The 15,578-nt window shown below is 40.4% G+C and overlaps 4 protein-coding genes across 8 annotated transcripts; 1 reads left to right on the top strand and 3 right to left on the bottom strand.

Moving 5' to 3' along the window:
- Positions 1 to 123: 123 nt before the first annotated feature.
- On the bottom strand, positions 124 to 5,331 carry caz (FUS RNA binding protein cabeza). Of its 2 annotated transcripts, XM_002134364.3 has the most exons (7): positions 5,177 to 5,331; positions 5,008 to 5,115; positions 4,851 to 4,935; positions 2,973 to 3,007; positions 1,384 to 1,532; positions 848 to 1,290; positions 124 to 785 (listed from the first exon to the last, which is right to left on the bottom strand). In XM_002134364.3, the coding sequence occupies exons 1-7, from the start codon at positions 5,181 to 5,183 to the stop codon at positions 452 to 454; spliced, it is 1,161 nt and encodes a 386-aa protein (XP_002134400.1). In that variant the 5' UTR covers positions 5,184 to 5,331; the 3' UTR covers positions 124 to 451. The 2 variants fall into 2 exon arrangements, with proteins under 2 accessions (XP_002134400.1, XP_015042078.1); XM_015186592.2 differs by lacking the exon at positions 2,973 to 3,007.
- A 348-nt stretch (positions 5,332 to 5,679) lies between these two features.
- On the top strand, positions 5,680 to 8,449 carry LOC26533264 (vesicle transport protein GOT1B). Of its 2 annotated transcripts, XM_033383800.1 has the most exons (6): positions 5,680 to 5,776; positions 6,012 to 6,075; positions 6,141 to 6,232; positions 6,303 to 6,481; positions 6,854 to 6,935; positions 8,106 to 8,449. In XM_033383800.1, the coding sequence occupies exons 2-6, from the start codon at positions 6,051 to 6,053 to the stop codon at positions 8,148 to 8,150; spliced, it is 423 nt and encodes a 140-aa protein (XP_033239691.1). In that variant the 5' UTR covers positions 5,680 to 5,776; positions 6,012 to 6,050; the 3' UTR covers positions 8,151 to 8,449. The 2 variants fall into 2 exon arrangements, with proteins under 2 accessions (XP_033239691.1, XP_033239689.1); XM_033383798.1 differs by lacking the exon at positions 5,680 to 5,776 and having other exon boundaries at positions 5,899 to 6,075.
- UQCR-14 (Ubiquinol-cytochrome c reductase 14 kDa subunit) lies at positions 7,116 to 7,837 on the bottom strand. Its single transcript, XM_001355076.4, has 3 exons — positions 7,678 to 7,837; positions 7,512 to 7,559; positions 7,116 to 7,439 (listed from the first exon to the last, which is right to left on the bottom strand). Exons 1-3 carry the CDS (start codon positions 7,715 to 7,717, stop codon positions 7,192 to 7,194), a joined length of 336 nt encoding a protein of 111 aa, XP_001355112.1. The 5' UTR covers positions 7,718 to 7,837; the 3' UTR covers positions 7,116 to 7,191.
- Positions 8,450 to 9,095: 646 nt separating the features above from the next.
- Positions 9,096 to 15,011, bottom strand: eas (ethanolamine kinase 1). Of its 3 annotated transcripts, XM_033383791.1 has the most exons (6): positions 14,906 to 15,006; positions 14,479 to 14,826; positions 12,482 to 12,869; positions 9,839 to 10,473; positions 9,324 to 9,773; positions 9,096 to 9,253 (listed from the first exon to the last, which is right to left on the bottom strand). In XM_033383791.1, the coding sequence occupies exons 3-6, from the start codon at positions 12,866 to 12,868 to the stop codon at positions 9,163 to 9,165; spliced, it is 1,563 nt and encodes a 520-aa protein (XP_033239682.1). In that variant the 5' UTR covers position 12,869; positions 14,479 to 14,826; positions 14,906 to 15,006; the 3' UTR covers positions 9,096 to 9,162. The 3 variants fall into 3 exon arrangements, with proteins under 3 accessions (XP_033239682.1, XP_015042079.2, XP_001355113.4); XM_015186593.2 differs by having other exon boundaries at positions 14,479 to 15,011; XM_001355077.4 differs by lacking the exon at positions 14,906 to 15,006 and having other exon boundaries at positions 14,397 to 14,522.
- Positions 15,012 to 15,578: the final 567 nt, after the last annotated feature.

Genomic DNA, 15,578 nt, shown 5'->3' with positions numbered 1-15,578 from the left:
CATAGGCGACTTGTTGATGCCCCTTACGACCCGTGGATAGTAATAAACGATTTAGAGACCTCTTCTATTATATATAATGTATATATATATATATGTATTTACAATTATAAAAATACACACATATATATATGTAAGTTTATACTTTGTTTTTGTTTCAATATTACAAATAGTGTTTGTTAAATTAGATTACATATATATGTATAGTCTAAAAGTCAAAACGAGAGATAAAAGAGGGTGGGGTAGGGTGTGCAGAGTAGAGTGGCGTGTGTGTGTGTGTGTGTTTGGGGTTTTGGGGGGGCGAGAAATCAGATAAAATGGTTGGATGTGGCTGCGCATTTGTATCTTTTGCTTTGACTGGGGTACATTCAAGGGTACAAGTTTGATGGGGTTTACTTTTCGCTACGATTAATACGTAAATCTGAAAAAAAACATAGGGTTACCAAACAGGTCGTTAGTATGGCCTGGAACGCATGCCGCCGTCGTTTCGCATAGCACCGCCGCCATCTCGGCGATTGGCGCCGCCACCACCACCACGCCCTCCGCCTCCACGTCCACCGCCATCGCGGCCATTCTCGTTTGAATAGCGGCCGCCACCGCCCGAGTTGCCGCCGCGGTCTCTGTTGTTGTATCCGCCACCGCCGCCGCCAGAGCGATCGCCTCCACGGTCGTTCATGCCACGATCGTTACGGTCATTCATTCCACCGTAGCCGCCCCCACCGCCGCCATATCCCCCGCTGCTGCCCCCGGAGCCGCCGCCATCTTCGCCGCCCTTGGGTGTCTTGCAGCTGGAAAAGATCCGAATTGGATGAGTGCTCATTGAGAAGGTAAAGCCTGCATGCACACTTACCGGTTGCATTCGTTGCGCCAGGCGAAGTTGGTGTTGTTGCAATTGTTGCACTTCCAATCGCCATCACGGGGCTGAACATTGCCACCGGCGCCGCCTCCGCCACCGCCGCCGCCACCACCGCCGCGATCAAAGCGACCGCCTCCACCCCCGCCGCCGCCTCCGCCACCGCGGTCAAAGCGTCCCCCACCACCGCCGCCGCCGCCACCCCCACGTGGACGACCACCGAAACCGCCGCGCCCACCGCCGCCCTTGTTCCAGGTGCTCTGGCGCTGAGCGAGCGATACTTTTATATTGGCTCCCTTGAAGACGCGTCCGTCAAACCATTCAATGGCGGACTGAGCAGCATTGGTATCGTCGTATGTGACCGTGGCCTCACCCTTCGACAGACCGGTGTCCTTGTTCTTGTATAGCCAAATCTTTGGCTTCATTGTACGCTTATCCTTCTGCAATTCGAGAGTTTAATTGATTTGATATTAGAACTCCTGTCCAGACTTGTGACGATTCGGGATTCCATCGATATCCGGATATATACTTGCCTTGATGATGCCAATGGCACCGAAATGCGTCTCAATGTCTTGCTCTGTGGTATTTGTGTCCATGCCAGAGACAAATATGGTATCGTCCTGGGTTATCAGATCGCCACTACCACCGCTGCCGCCGCTCCCACCGCCGCCGCCCATGGGTCCTACAAAAATTGCAAAAAAGGTGTTAGAACGCGCTGCACAGAGGGCAAAGAATAGCTTATAGAAACTAAAAATATTATTGCGGATTTTGCGGATTGGTTTCCTTTCACAACTTGGCCCCCCTCTCCCAAAAGAGGGTGCCCTCTTAATGTACAAATAGTATACGTGTTTGCCATATATAGTATGTATAAATGGGGGCATTGCAACACCGGACTCTGCCGATCAATGGATCGGTTAAACACCATATATCGCCCATGCCCAGGCGCCGACTAAAAGACTAGCTTAGCAATATATAAAAACCAGGATTTGCAGCGGCATTTGTGGGACACCAAAACTTCACAACTTCACAGAGAACCGAACCCTTTTTTCTTTTTGTTGTTGTTTGTTTCAAAAGAACCTTTAGACAGAGTGTGACAGGGGGAAGAGACGAGCAAAAGAGAGAGAGAGAGAGAGACAGATAGAGAGAGGGAAACAGTTTTATCTTAGCCTTATTTCTCTCTCTGGCTCCCCCACCCCACCAAAACGACAACAAACACACCCACAGTAGAGAGAGAGAGAGAGAGAGCCAGGAGCCAGAGAGAGCGCCATAGAGAGAGAGGAAGCGATTAAGCACTGGCTAAACAAGAAAGCAGCAGTGGTGCCGGTCTGAAAATGTGGGGCATTTTATTACTTTAAAGATTTAGCAAAAACATGAAAGCGACTCACGATTCACCCACCATTCTGCCCATCTCTGTAGGTACTCGTACTCACAATCAAATGTATGTAATTATCGTAGAATGGGCCCACAAATTGCACTGCAATTGGCAGAAACAACAATAACAACAACAACAACAACAACACCAGATAGCACAAAGCCAGCTGCCGACTTTAGTCACCACAACCACCAGGCCGGCCAGGCACTCCATCTTCAGTGTCAACCAACAAACAACCTTGCACATCTCTTATATATTCAGATAGATAGTGCTTTACTTATTAAACCAGAGCAATACATATGTAGTACACACACGACAGATACAACACAATTTTATGTGATAAAAAGTATAGCTAGATTTGCTGCAGGACTCTTCTGGACACCACCTAGAAACCCCTAGAGTACCTCGGTATTACAACAACAGCACTTTTTGAGTCCGTCCTTAACCATAGCTATATATAAGTAACCACCATGAAATTCTTCAGATATACACTCTATCCTAAATAGCCTAATGGAACGATGGAACGATAGAACGACCAAAGAATGCCGCCTTTGCTTAGCTTTTCTTTCTTTTCTTTTCTTTCGCTTTGCTTTGCTTTCCTTTTGATTTGGAATTTGAGATTTTTCGCTTTTAGGAGGATCCTTTTGTTTTTGTTTTGTTTGGTTTTTTTTGTTTTTTTAAGTTCAATATGTAGAAAAATATTGGTATACATTACTCGATAGGATTGCAGTCTATTTGCATTATTTTTACCTTTGCTGTAGCTGTCCTTGTTGGCGCCTCCATTTCTAAAAAAGGATATTGAATGAACTTATTTAATGTTTGAATTTCGATTTGTTTTGGGGTTTTGTAAGGCATCAAATACATATTTGTTTTTTTTTTGTTTGTTTTGTTTTTTGTTTGCGGCTTGTTTCAAAATATTGTACCAACAATTTCGGTAGACATCCACCGGCATAGATCGCACCAAATCCACATCCATCGATTCAATTCCGAACCGAACTGAACCGAAGAATCGAATCGCTGATCACAAATGCTCTGGTGGACACCGCACTTTTTTGTTCACTAGATACTTAATAATCATACGATTCATATTTATATACATAATTTATAAATTAATTGTAAGCTAGACAAAAGACATCACAATACAAATGCTTAATCTATATTCTAAAATATTAATATTAATGATATTCTACAGGTATACAATATTGGATATCATTTGATATCGGCTTAAAGATACGAGAACTCAAGGCTTTAATCTTACATTTAAGCATATTTTAATCTGTTTTTGCAATACCAAATTTGTGTCTCCCATTTTGCCCTGTTCCACCATCTGGTGGCCCACTATTCTGCAAAACTCATAGTTCGGAGAGGGGTAGGTCTTGGTAGTCTCCAAAAATGTTCTATTTATTTCAGAGTTCTACGATTCGTAACTTAGGCTCTAAGGTTAGTCACAGAATTGTTCAGTTGTTCATTTGAGACTCTTATTGTATCCGTTTTACTTTTACGATTAATTGGGTTTTTCTTTGTTGTTATTGTTTATACTCGTATTTTCTTTGATGTTATTTTTGCGGCGCCTGAAGCCTGTGGATCGAAATTCAATTACAGATTGTGTGCGCGCGTATGTGTGGAGCCTAAATGTATCTTGACTCTCGGTTGGGGCTTGTTTTTCTTAGAACTATTTTGATATTACGCGCAGTGTTTTCGTTCCAGGAAGGGGCCACCCCTTTTAATACGATTGATATTTTTTAAATCTAAATGCAAATATTAATGTTACGGTAGTGTGCGTGTGTGTGTTCGCGTGTGTAAAACAAGACTATATCAAACACATAGATACAATAGATACTTGCACCTATCTTTGGACCCTTATTTGTACCAAATTTATCTCTACCCAAACCGATTTCGTTGTACATTTAACTCTAGTTTTTGTTTCTATCTTTTTTCAAAAGATGCGAATTTTGAACAGCTTTTGGGTGTGGAGAACGCATTGGTTATACGTTTTTTATCATACCCCTCAGGCATCTGTTCTCTCTCCAACTTATGTTTTGTACATATACATACATATATACAACAAATATGCCACACATATTAATTTTCGAATTGATAAGAGCTGAATTTCACAGATGCAACGGGGTTTTATCTGCATTATCTACATACATATACATATACATATTTTGCAAATATCAAAATGCATAATTTTGTGCGTGTGTGTGCGTGTGTTGTTTTGGTTTTATAGGTTTCCACCAAAAGGCGAAGCAACACATCGAATCAAATGTCGCTTTCTCCTTGAAAATGTATTTTTATTTCTAGCCGGTTGCTTAATGTTTTTCGCTTTGCTGTATTTTCCGCATTTAGTGCCTTTCCGTTTCCTCAAAAAAAAATCATTTTCAATACACATGTATGCTCTCTCATGCACACATACATACACACATATCGATTGCTTTTTCACGCGTCTTACATTTTTTTTTCTATTTTACATTTTTGCAGGCCCGTATTTCGTCGATGGAATTGGTTCATGAATTTGTTGTACACATTCTTATAACAAAAAAAAAATTACAAAACATGGTAACCTCAGTGGAAAAACTGTACCCCCGGTCCCGATTTGAACATAATGAATGTATTTTAATAACATACCCATATGAGCTGCCGCCTCGTTTGTCGGACCATGAGCCGGGGCCGCCGCCATCGCTGCCGGAACCACGAATACCGGAATCGTAATCTAGAAAGATTGTATTCAAGACGTTTATCAGTCTTTGTTTTGCAGAGTTTAGCATGCAAAATATATTCTTACCTCCGCCGCCGCGTTGGGTTGGAGGTGGTTGATTGTAGCTGGACTGCATATTTGGTGGAGGGACATTAAAATTATTAAAGCCCTGGCCGCCGCCACCATAACCTCCACCTAAAGCACAAATATGTCGGTGTTTTTTTTCCACAAGTATATATCTTGATGGTGTACTTACGATCCATCACAAATAACGTGTGCAAATACTCTTTTCAACAACACAATTTCAGGAGAAAATAACTCCTAACACGGATATTATTTATTCGGACGCTATGGGCAGAACAAATTCTTTTGTCAAAATGGCGGAGACAGAGGTGTCAAACAATCGATGGTTCTATCGATAGAATCGATGTTTTGGTGCTAGTTGCTACTATCGATGGTTTTGCTACTATTCATGATACTATCGAGCTATTATAGGTCTCTTCCCCTTCTCTACTTTGATATTGAGAAGTCTGAGCAATCAGCATTGCCACCATATAACATCCCCGATATAAGAAATAAAAATTTCTTTAATTTTGCTTGAAAAATAGCCTTCTAATCTTTGTTATATGAGCTCGATACCATCGATAGTATCGATGTTTTGAATCATTTTATTCAAAACTATCGAGTGGCGCCACTATCGATGGTTTGACAGCTCTATTTGGTTCCTCAGTACCAATGTAGCCCACTTAAGCCCCCTCTATTTAAATAGTTCAACTCCTTGAGGCAAATGGCGGAAAATAATAACGAGTGTCAATTCTTCTGGTAGATTCATGCCATCTATTCAACCACTATATAGGTAACTGTAAACGATAACATGTAGCTCCTGAGTTATAGAGTTTTACTAAAAAAGATTATATGACTGGCACAAGAAATCGTGATTTTATTTAATCCCAGCTCGTTTTCCAACACTCAGGCCGAGCAACCCTGCGAATGATTGTTTATATTCGTTAATGCGATAAATTTTTAGATTGTAGAAATCAGCTGTTCCAATTTTTAAATAATTTACGTGTTTACGTGGAATTTCCAATCAGGTCCGAAACTCTCACCTAAATAAACAAAAAAGGGACACAATGATTGAAGTAACAGATCTGCAAAGTACGTCCATTGTTCATACAACTATTGTAACACATTTGTGAGCTCATTTGAAACCCTTTTCATAGAAATTGGCATCGGCTTGGCTGGCTTCGGCATATCGTTTTTGTTTCTTGGCATGCTGCTTCTGTTCGACAAAGGTTTACTCGCAATTGGAAATGTATGTGCAATAGCTGGCGCACCACCCAAAGTACGACCCATAATTAACAAAATGTTCTCCTCACCCGCAGATTCTGTTCATTTCGGGACTGGGATGTGTAATCGGCGTGGAGCGAACTTTGCGCTTTTTCTTTCAACGGCATAAAGTTAAAGGCACAACCGCCTTCTTTGGTGGAATCTTCATCGTTCTGCTGGGCTTCCCCATCATTGGAATGATTGTTGAATCCTATGGATTCTTTGCACTATTCAGGTTCGCTATTCGCTATCTATACTTTGTGGTTGTCGAGAGTTACGTGGATAGGAAGATGTTTGCATCATGAAATGATAAGTCCGAAATGTTGGTAGGTTTCTCCAAACCTACAGGCCCAAAAGCATTGCTTTAAATTAACATATCAATTTGTGATTGTAATTCTGTTCAGTCTGCCACCCACCCATGTGTCCGCCCGTCCACGCTTTCTATGCATGTGCGTGCGTGCCTTTGGAATTGTTAAAACTTTAAAGGAATACGAGGAAACGGCAATATCTTCCATTTCACAATTGACAAGTATCGCCATAGAGCAATATTTTCCAGGCTAGGGTCTTCTATCGTTATATCTATGGGTTTTTCTTTGTATCTTTGCAGCGGCTTCTTCCCCGTGGCCATCAATTTCCTTGGACGTGTGCCCGTCTTGGGATCTATATTCAATTTACCCTTTATGCAAAAGGTAAGGACGAACGGTGCATATCGTAATGCTTAAGCTCACACAACCATTCCACACACTCACACACAAGTCACATATGGAGAGACGACTCCATTGATCCACACGAGCATTTAACCCACTAATAAATTAAAATGTCATCTCCCCTTTAGTTGACTATGCAAAACAGGCTAATTTCATAGCTTATTTAGTTTTAATCTAAGCTATGTATTTGAACATTTATAAATTGAGTGGTTAGGGGGGAGGGGAAGGGGCTAAGTTCTTAGTGGTTCTTGTTCCAGTCCTCACGCTCCTCGCGCTCCTTAACCACCTCGTTCAAATAGGGCTCCAAGTATTTGACATCCTCCTCGTACTTAGTCCACTGCTCTTTTGGCAAAATTGTTTTGGTCATGGACAAATGCAGAGCACGCATAATACGGTAGTTGCGCTCGTCGTAAATCTTGCGGGGCAGACGGCGGATTGCTTCCTTCACATCCTCGTTCTCATAGAGACAATCGTCACGGTGCAGACCTACATCCAATGCAAATCCATAGTTAGAAACATTTTCGTTGCAATTGTCAACGCTATTAGTGCTAAACTTACCGTACTGATTGAATCTAGACATGTTGTAGGCCCATTTGCCCAGTTTAGCTGCAATTGCAAAAAAAAATTTAGTTACATATTTACGTAATCATTCTAACATTCAGACCACAAGAGCGGCGTCATATTCATGGGCATCGCCGTGGCAGCCATCCAAAATAATACTTACAGAAAACCGATGGACCTTTCCTAGCAATGTAGCTCGCCATTATTCACGGAAATTGAAAATAATTCTAGAAACTCGGTCGCCTGGCTCCTATTTTTTTTTAGATATGACAGCTGGTTACAGCTGGTGGTGAGACTTCCCTCGAAATGACTTATCGATATCAGTCACCTGCGATACCAGAATTTCAAGCAGCACTGGCAGGTCTGCTTTACTGAATCGCTTGAATTGAAATCGATAGGTCGCGCGGTCTGTTTAAAAAAAGACAAAAAAGTAAATCCTATTACTTTTTCCAATATATAAGAGCTATAGCACCCATTTTCGTTAGACATGTAGGTGTGATATTCTGTAAAAACAAAAAATGTATATAATTTTATAACCAATTTTGATAATTGACGATTTATTTATATATCTTTGTTTGTATATCTTTATAGATTGTTCAAAAACTGGGCGGCGATGGAAACCGGACAACAGTATAATAAAAATGGTCTGTTGAACGTACACAACACCATTACAAAATATACGAAAACTGTTTTTTTGTATAAAGTAAATAAATTGTATCGAAATTCTTGTAAAATCTAATAAGCTTCATGTACAAATCCGCCTTCATAACATAAACAATATACTACATGTAGATTACAACAGTTAATAATCACAATAGTGTCTTTAAAGCCAAAACTGAAAAGGGGGATATTTGATATCACCAAAAAACAAAAACAAAAAAAGAGAAGGGAAATATTTTATTTCAAATAAATCAACTACGTTGTTCAGCAAGAAATGTCGAAGAAAGCTTAAGCCTGACTTAAGGCCAAATGTTTTGGGGGGCAAATCATAGGACAAAAGATGCCTCTCTTATTGTTCCACGTTCGGGGGTTGTATCCTTGTAGCTAGTACTATATATATTGTATATTAGTATGATCCCCTGGCTGGCTTACACACGAGTACAATTTACACATACATACATAAGTAGTAGAATAAGAATATTTGTTTAAAACATTCAGTATGCACCATTTGCTATTGAATGTTTTTGTTTATGTTTTAAAGTACATTACTTCGGGTTTCGTTTTATTTATGACTACAAAATATCAATTTACAAATTAAAGAACATATACAAATTCTTCATATATATATATATGTATATATATATATATATATACATATACTAAGGCTGGCACGAATACGACACTAATTTAAGATTGTTTTTTTTTCTGTTGTTTTGTGAACACACACACACACACGTTATAGTATATATACATATGCATAACATTGAGATCCGTTCCAGCCTTAGTTTACACATATATCACTGGGGCACACAATATATATATATATATATATATATATATATATATACATACACACATATATATATATATATATATATATATATATATATATATATATATGTGTGTATGTATATATATATATATATATATATATATATATATATATATAGTTTCTCCGAATAGCGAAAGGGAGAGAGAGAGAGAGAACTCATTTATTGTTCTTCTGTGATGCAGCAGCAGTCAATGATAAAAACTCCTCCTTCCTGGCCAAGTATTCATTGTAACGAAGAAACGCATAGCTGGAATAGAAATCAACCAATCAATACACATTCTACAATTCCATACGTTTAGCATTCGGCATACACTTACCCTACATAATCGAAATCGATAGTGGAATGCTCGGCTTGTAATAGGGACCACACTGTCCAGAAGATATGCGATGCTAAAGCAAACTGATTGACCTGCACGTAGAGCCAATCAACCTCGGCGCTCTGTATATTCGTACGCTGCAGATATTCCTCGAGGTAGACGCGCAGCCATTGCAATTGAAACTCGCGCTTGGGATAGCGCGTATAGTCCACCTCGTCGACACCGCACATTTCCGCAAAATGATTGCCAATATCGAATGCCTGAAAATTGTAATCGGCGTACTCGTAGTCAATAAAGTTAACCGTCTTCATGCTTTTCGTGTAGACGACATTGCCCAGCAGTAGGTCGTTGTGTGAGAAAACAATTGGACTGTCTAATGCCACCAGATATTTGTACAAGCTGTTGAATTCCTCACGCAGTCGACCAATTGGTAGAAATGTTCCTTTCACTCTGCAATAAGAAAACGCGGTTGGGTGGGTAAATGGCACCTGGTATCGTTTCGTTTCGTTTCGTACCTTTTGTGTTTCTCAGCATCACTAAAACGTTCAGGTACTAAATCAAGAAAGCTTTGCGTTTTCGTCCATATCATTGGCAATGGCTTTACTGCATCCACATTCGTATCCGCACTCGTAGCAACCGCCGCTGTAGCACCTCCTCCAATAATATCTCCCACATTCTTTCTAACCTTACGATGCATTTCAGCCATACGACGAGCAACCAATGGCCAAATCTCTGGACAAAGAACACTTTCAGTATTTAAGGTGGTACCAGGTACGTATTCGTAGACGAGGCCATTCTTGAACGTTGCATATAGCGATGGCGCTAGTCCATATGTATGCAATAGTAGAAAATTTTGCGTTTCAGCTTTCCGATCGATCAGTAGGTCTGTTTTGTTTCCATAAACCCTGACCAGGACTACGTTATCGGAGTACTGTAGAGGTAGGCCATCTGTTTCCCCATTTGCCGTAAACTCCTCCTCCTCCTCATCCTCGTCCTCCTGCACTGGTGGCTCCTCACCTTTGATGGGGGGCACATATGGTTCTTGCTGTTTGTCGTCGGTGTCCACATCGTTCTCATCGTCCTTCTTCAGTTTGGTTGCTGGTTTGTGGAAACATCCAACCAGTTTGTTTGTGATGCCATCGGTAAAACTCTGCAATCAATAAATCCGCAAACGAAAAATGTTCAATTATTAATGGCTCATTGCCTTTGGCCCAGTTACTATACGAATTCAACAACGTTATGCGGGTTACGGGGTTAGGGGGACTGTGGGTGGGAGTTGGTTCGAGTTGTTGCTTCTAGAATCTAGAATCTAGATATACATATACATAGACATATATAGTTATTGCATCACCCTCTAACCAAAACCGTAGTAACATTAAGGTTTTAGTTTGGGATTTTTCAATGGAAAGATTTCGAAAAAAAACCGTTCATTAAAGCCGGAACCGTTCTACAATTAAAAAAAAAGGGGGGGGCTTTCCTTATCGCTGGCACATGCTACGCATACACATATTTTCTATAGTATACGTGGATTTTGCACGAGTATGGGTTTTCAGGGGTACGCGAATAATTTCCAGTGATAAACTTTTTGACATTGGCACCCTGCCTTGGCACCCTCCTCATTGATAACCCCCCCACACATACGGGGTGTGCGAAATTATTCGAAAATATCAAGTATTAACTGAAACACAGAACAGAGGCCTATTGCCAGGCAAAGATTCGCCCTTTGTATGAGTAGAGGGGCCTATGACCGGGTGAACAATTGTCGAATGATCTTGTACAAAGTTCCCCTAAGTGAGGGGACACTTACGTGTAAATATAGGAAAATATAGAACCCGTAAACGTTTAACCACTTCTATTCGAAATGTTCTTTGGGTTAGACTCTCTCCTGATTTATATAAGTAGAGTATCTATAGATCTTGGCTATGGCTGGAGATACTATGATTGCGTACGTGGTACTAAAAGCATAAGTACTATAATACTCATTAGACTTTAAACATTCTTACATACATATACTTGTACATATTGCACATATATAGGTATTACTCGTACATATGTAGGAGGTCAAGGCATAAGCGTACCGATAAGACAGAGGCGAGCGGCCCATTTTCGAAAAGAATTATGGCTTAAGCAGCACTTTATGGCTACACTGAGGAAAAAGAAGTGCTCTTCTGAAATTCGGAATACAAATGGTTATAATGGAAACTTTGAACGGGTTGCCAGCTCGTTTTTTCCTCTCAGTGTGGGGTGGGCACACATTCGTTGGTTCTTATCAACGTATCAGCGGAACGGAACATCATTATCAGCACACACACACCCCATATAGTATAGTATCTGTTTCATCCGTAATATATGGCTGGGCCCTGGTGCTGGCCCACTCGAGTCAATGCACCTGTCGGAGAAGAAGGACTTGAGATTAGAATCTCGAAGCTATATCTGTGTCGACACGCAGGTCTCTTTCTTTGGGTAAGGGGCAACGGGCGTAGCGGGGCGGGGCGGTCGCTTTTCCCTCGTGGCGCGAGATTAGAAAAATGGGAAATAATAAAAACTGGTTTCTACTACGTCTTGGATTGTCCTAACACCCCAATAGAAAACAGAAAACAGAAACAGCAACAAAAACACCAACACCAGCGTGAAAAAAAATAAATGTTAATTTCAAATATGGGGCTCACAATAAATAAAGAAAATAACAAAGTCTATTTACAAATATTCAAGGTAGCGCAGTACATATATATATATATCATTATAATTACTATTGGAAGGTTGTGCAACCAGCCACACGCTCTACTCGAATCCCTCTATATCTGTCGGTCTGTCTGTCTGTGTGACTCCCCAGTAAATTAGTTGGAAACGATATATATTGTATGTACAGTGGAAATGTGTAAGAATAGCCATAGCAAATATACGATTAAGGTTTACCGTACAAATACAGCATCGGTCTGGGGGGACAGTCAGTCCTTTGGTGATTCAACTGATCACTGAACTACAACTTGAGACTTGAGATATACATGTAGAATAATCTCAGAGGATGGTGCTGAAGGTAGAGTTAGAGAACGTTGATGGGGAATAGATTGTATGCATGTATGTATGTATGTATGTTGGTTTTGGTTTGAAGGAAAGGATCGGGTGTGGGATGTTTTGGTTGATGGGTTGTATATTACCTTAAATTCAACGTGGGCGAGATCCCAGTTCGGTCGTATAACCTTCAATAGCTCCTTGGCACCTTGAATTACATCGGCCTCCTCGACAAATATGGGCACAAAGGGTACGATAATCTTCTTTGATTCTTTGGTCAACGACGTGCTGTTCTTCTCCGAGTTCGAGTTGTTTGTCTCTGGCTGGTTTTTGGTTGCGTTTGAATACGAATTTGAATTTGAATTCAAATGGTTATCGTTATCGTTATCGTTTTGATATTGATTTTGATTCGATTGCGATTGCTGATTGACCGTTTGACGAACTAAGGATAAAGAATCTTTCATCACTTTTGGATTGCCGCCACTTGTTGAAATCTGTCCTGTGTAACTGTTGCTCTTGGTTTCTGTGCCCATTCTATCATTCGGTATTTATCAATCATGTGAATATACGAAAGGTGTGTCAGAGGTCGGGTCAAAAACACATACAACAATAACAATAACAATAACAACAATAACACCATATGCACTATACATACATATGTATATGCAAATATATAACAAATGAAAGCAAAACACACACACAAACAAACATACATACAAATCAGAAATGACAAATTAGAAATCGGCAGGCCGAAGCTCCTTCAAATTACATACATATACTACAACAATCCACTCCCCCCACTCCCCCCGGCAGTTCATGCGCGCAACCCCAAAAACAAAAGGAAAATAAGGCTAAGAAGGATGAGAGGACCGCACCCAAAACAATCAAATCCGCTAGATATTAGTAATCGTCAAAAGTGGCAGTAGCAGTAGATCCCCGGAACTAATTAGATAAAACGTATGGCCAAGCCGGCCCGGCCCACGACTCCCAAAACGGAACGAAAATAAAAAAAAAGGTTTATGGCGGGTTCGGTGGGTGGGGGGTGGTACCACGTGTACCGTGCAAGAAAAATACTTATTGCAAATTCTGACACTCGCATAAACGTCCGACAGAAGGTACACGTATGTGTTCCCAATATACATACATACACACAGGCATACATACATATGTATGTAACATTTGTGGGGCAATGATTAAAAACTTTGCTAAATTATACATATATTGGCAGAATGGAAACAGATTGGCCTCCGATGGGGCCCTATAAGTCAATAATGTTTGGTGTGATTAGATCGCGGAATAGAACCGAACCCAACCATACATACATACATACATACATACTCCGCATATCGTACGTATCCGAAATGCATTATTCTATACGGCAGGGCAGCCCGCCGTCGCCGCCGCCGCCGCCACACACATTCGTACAATTCGTATATGAATAATTAGGGCGTTCGAGTGCCTGAAATGTACATATGAATACATACAGTACTCGTACGTACCCTATCCGAGCCCCCACCCCACCTCACCAGCACCCTTTCTATGTACAATAGTCATGTGTTTCGGCGGCACTGCGTACCGCAGCAATACATATGTATGTACATATGTACGTATGTATGTACATACGCCAGAGATCTCTGTGCTGTGCTTTTCAGGTAAAGCGGCGGCGGCGGCGGCACGCAAGATTCGTGTTTTGTGTTTGTTTTGGCATTAACATGTTTCGCTCTTCAGTCTTCTCTTCTCTTCCACTCTTTTATACATGTATTTAGCGAATTCTCTCCGTTTACGGAAAAAGCAAATAATTTTAAAGTTTCATGCAGATAGATGTACGTACGGCTGTATGGGTGTGTGTGTGTGTGTGTGTGCGTATGTGTATTTCATATTTTTTGGGGGAAGGAATGTTGGTTGGTTGGCCTTAAGGTAGGTTGGTTAAGGGTGATGGATGGAGGATGATTCTGATTCTGATCTTGTTCAATGGGTATTGGGGGGATGGCGTTTACATGCAGGCGATTTTTTTTTTATAAAAACGACAAATAAGGTAAAAATATAAAAGAAAATGTGTACCAATATGTCAAGCGTCAACGAACGCAAACGCAAACGCACACTGAGAGATGGAATTGTTAGATTTTGATTCTACACACGTTACCTTCGGGTATTGATTGTTTTTGAAAGAAAACACAAAAAAAAAGCCGCGAAAACCACACAACCAGATTATTGATTTTGGGGCCTGCTGCTGCTGTTGCTCGGTTTTCGAAGAACAGGCAATACAGGGGGGTGGGAGAACGGACAGCGGACAGCGTAGAGTGCGGTGCGATGCGATGTAAGGCGGTCTTGGTCTTGGTTTTGGTTTTGGTTTTGGTTTCTTTTTTTTTTTGGTGGCAAGCAGATGTGTTAATATTAGCGCTTCTCGCTATCCGCCTTATTTCGATTTTTCGTTTTTCGGCTCTTTTCCTCAAACTTCTTTGCACACAACTCCGACTTCCGACTCGACGAACTGTAGGGATGTTGAATATATATTTTTGATAATATATTTGTTGGCGATATTTTCTTTTTTTGCAAATAAATCAACGGACTTTTCTGAATTTAGAAAAAAATTCGACACTAGCTTGTTGTTTCATTGTTCGCGGCAGAAAAATTTGTGAGACCATTTAGTTAAGTTTGTTAAATATATATTGATGTGTCCATATATCGATATATTGGTGGGACCATTTTCCATGTGGCCGTTTTTTTCTTGCATGCTATGTGGCTGAGAAAACTTGCAGCCATCATGGCCCATAGGTCTTCATGTGAGTTGAGGTTCGTATCCTTGAATGAAATATCATTTAATATCGATTTTTGTGTCGGATAAATAAAATTTCCGATTTCAGTGATGGCCCAAAAGCGACATATTCTTAATAAGCTTTTCCTTATAAATATCGATAGTTTTGTGCGATAATGGATATTTTTCCAAAACCAGGCTTGGCGCAAAACACATTAAACCGCCAAATTTTGGATTCTTTTTTGGTTTCCTCTTCTGTTGTGCTTAAATTGCAAAATTCGTACCTTCTTTATCAAACAGACTTTTAAAAATAGACTGAATGCAGTAAAAAAAGCAAAAATAAATTGATTCTTGAGTCTGTCTATAAAATTTTAATGAGTAATTAATGAGTAATTAGTTCTGTAGTAAATATGATAGAACTATGAAAAATGCAAATGCCTGAATAGATCAATCATAGACCAAGAAACTGATACGGTATGAGTATACCA

This window comes from Drosophila pseudoobscura, chromosome X (assembly GCF_009870125.1).
Source record: "Drosophila pseudoobscura strain MV-25-SWS-2005 chromosome X, UCI_Dpse_MV25, whole genome shotgun sequence".
In the NCBI taxonomy this organism is placed as follows: domain Eukaryota; kingdom Metazoa; phylum Arthropoda; class Insecta; order Diptera; family Drosophilidae; genus Drosophila; species Drosophila pseudoobscura.
Note: the sequence above shows the minus strand (reverse complement) of the source record. Positions and strands in the feature narration are given on the sequence as shown.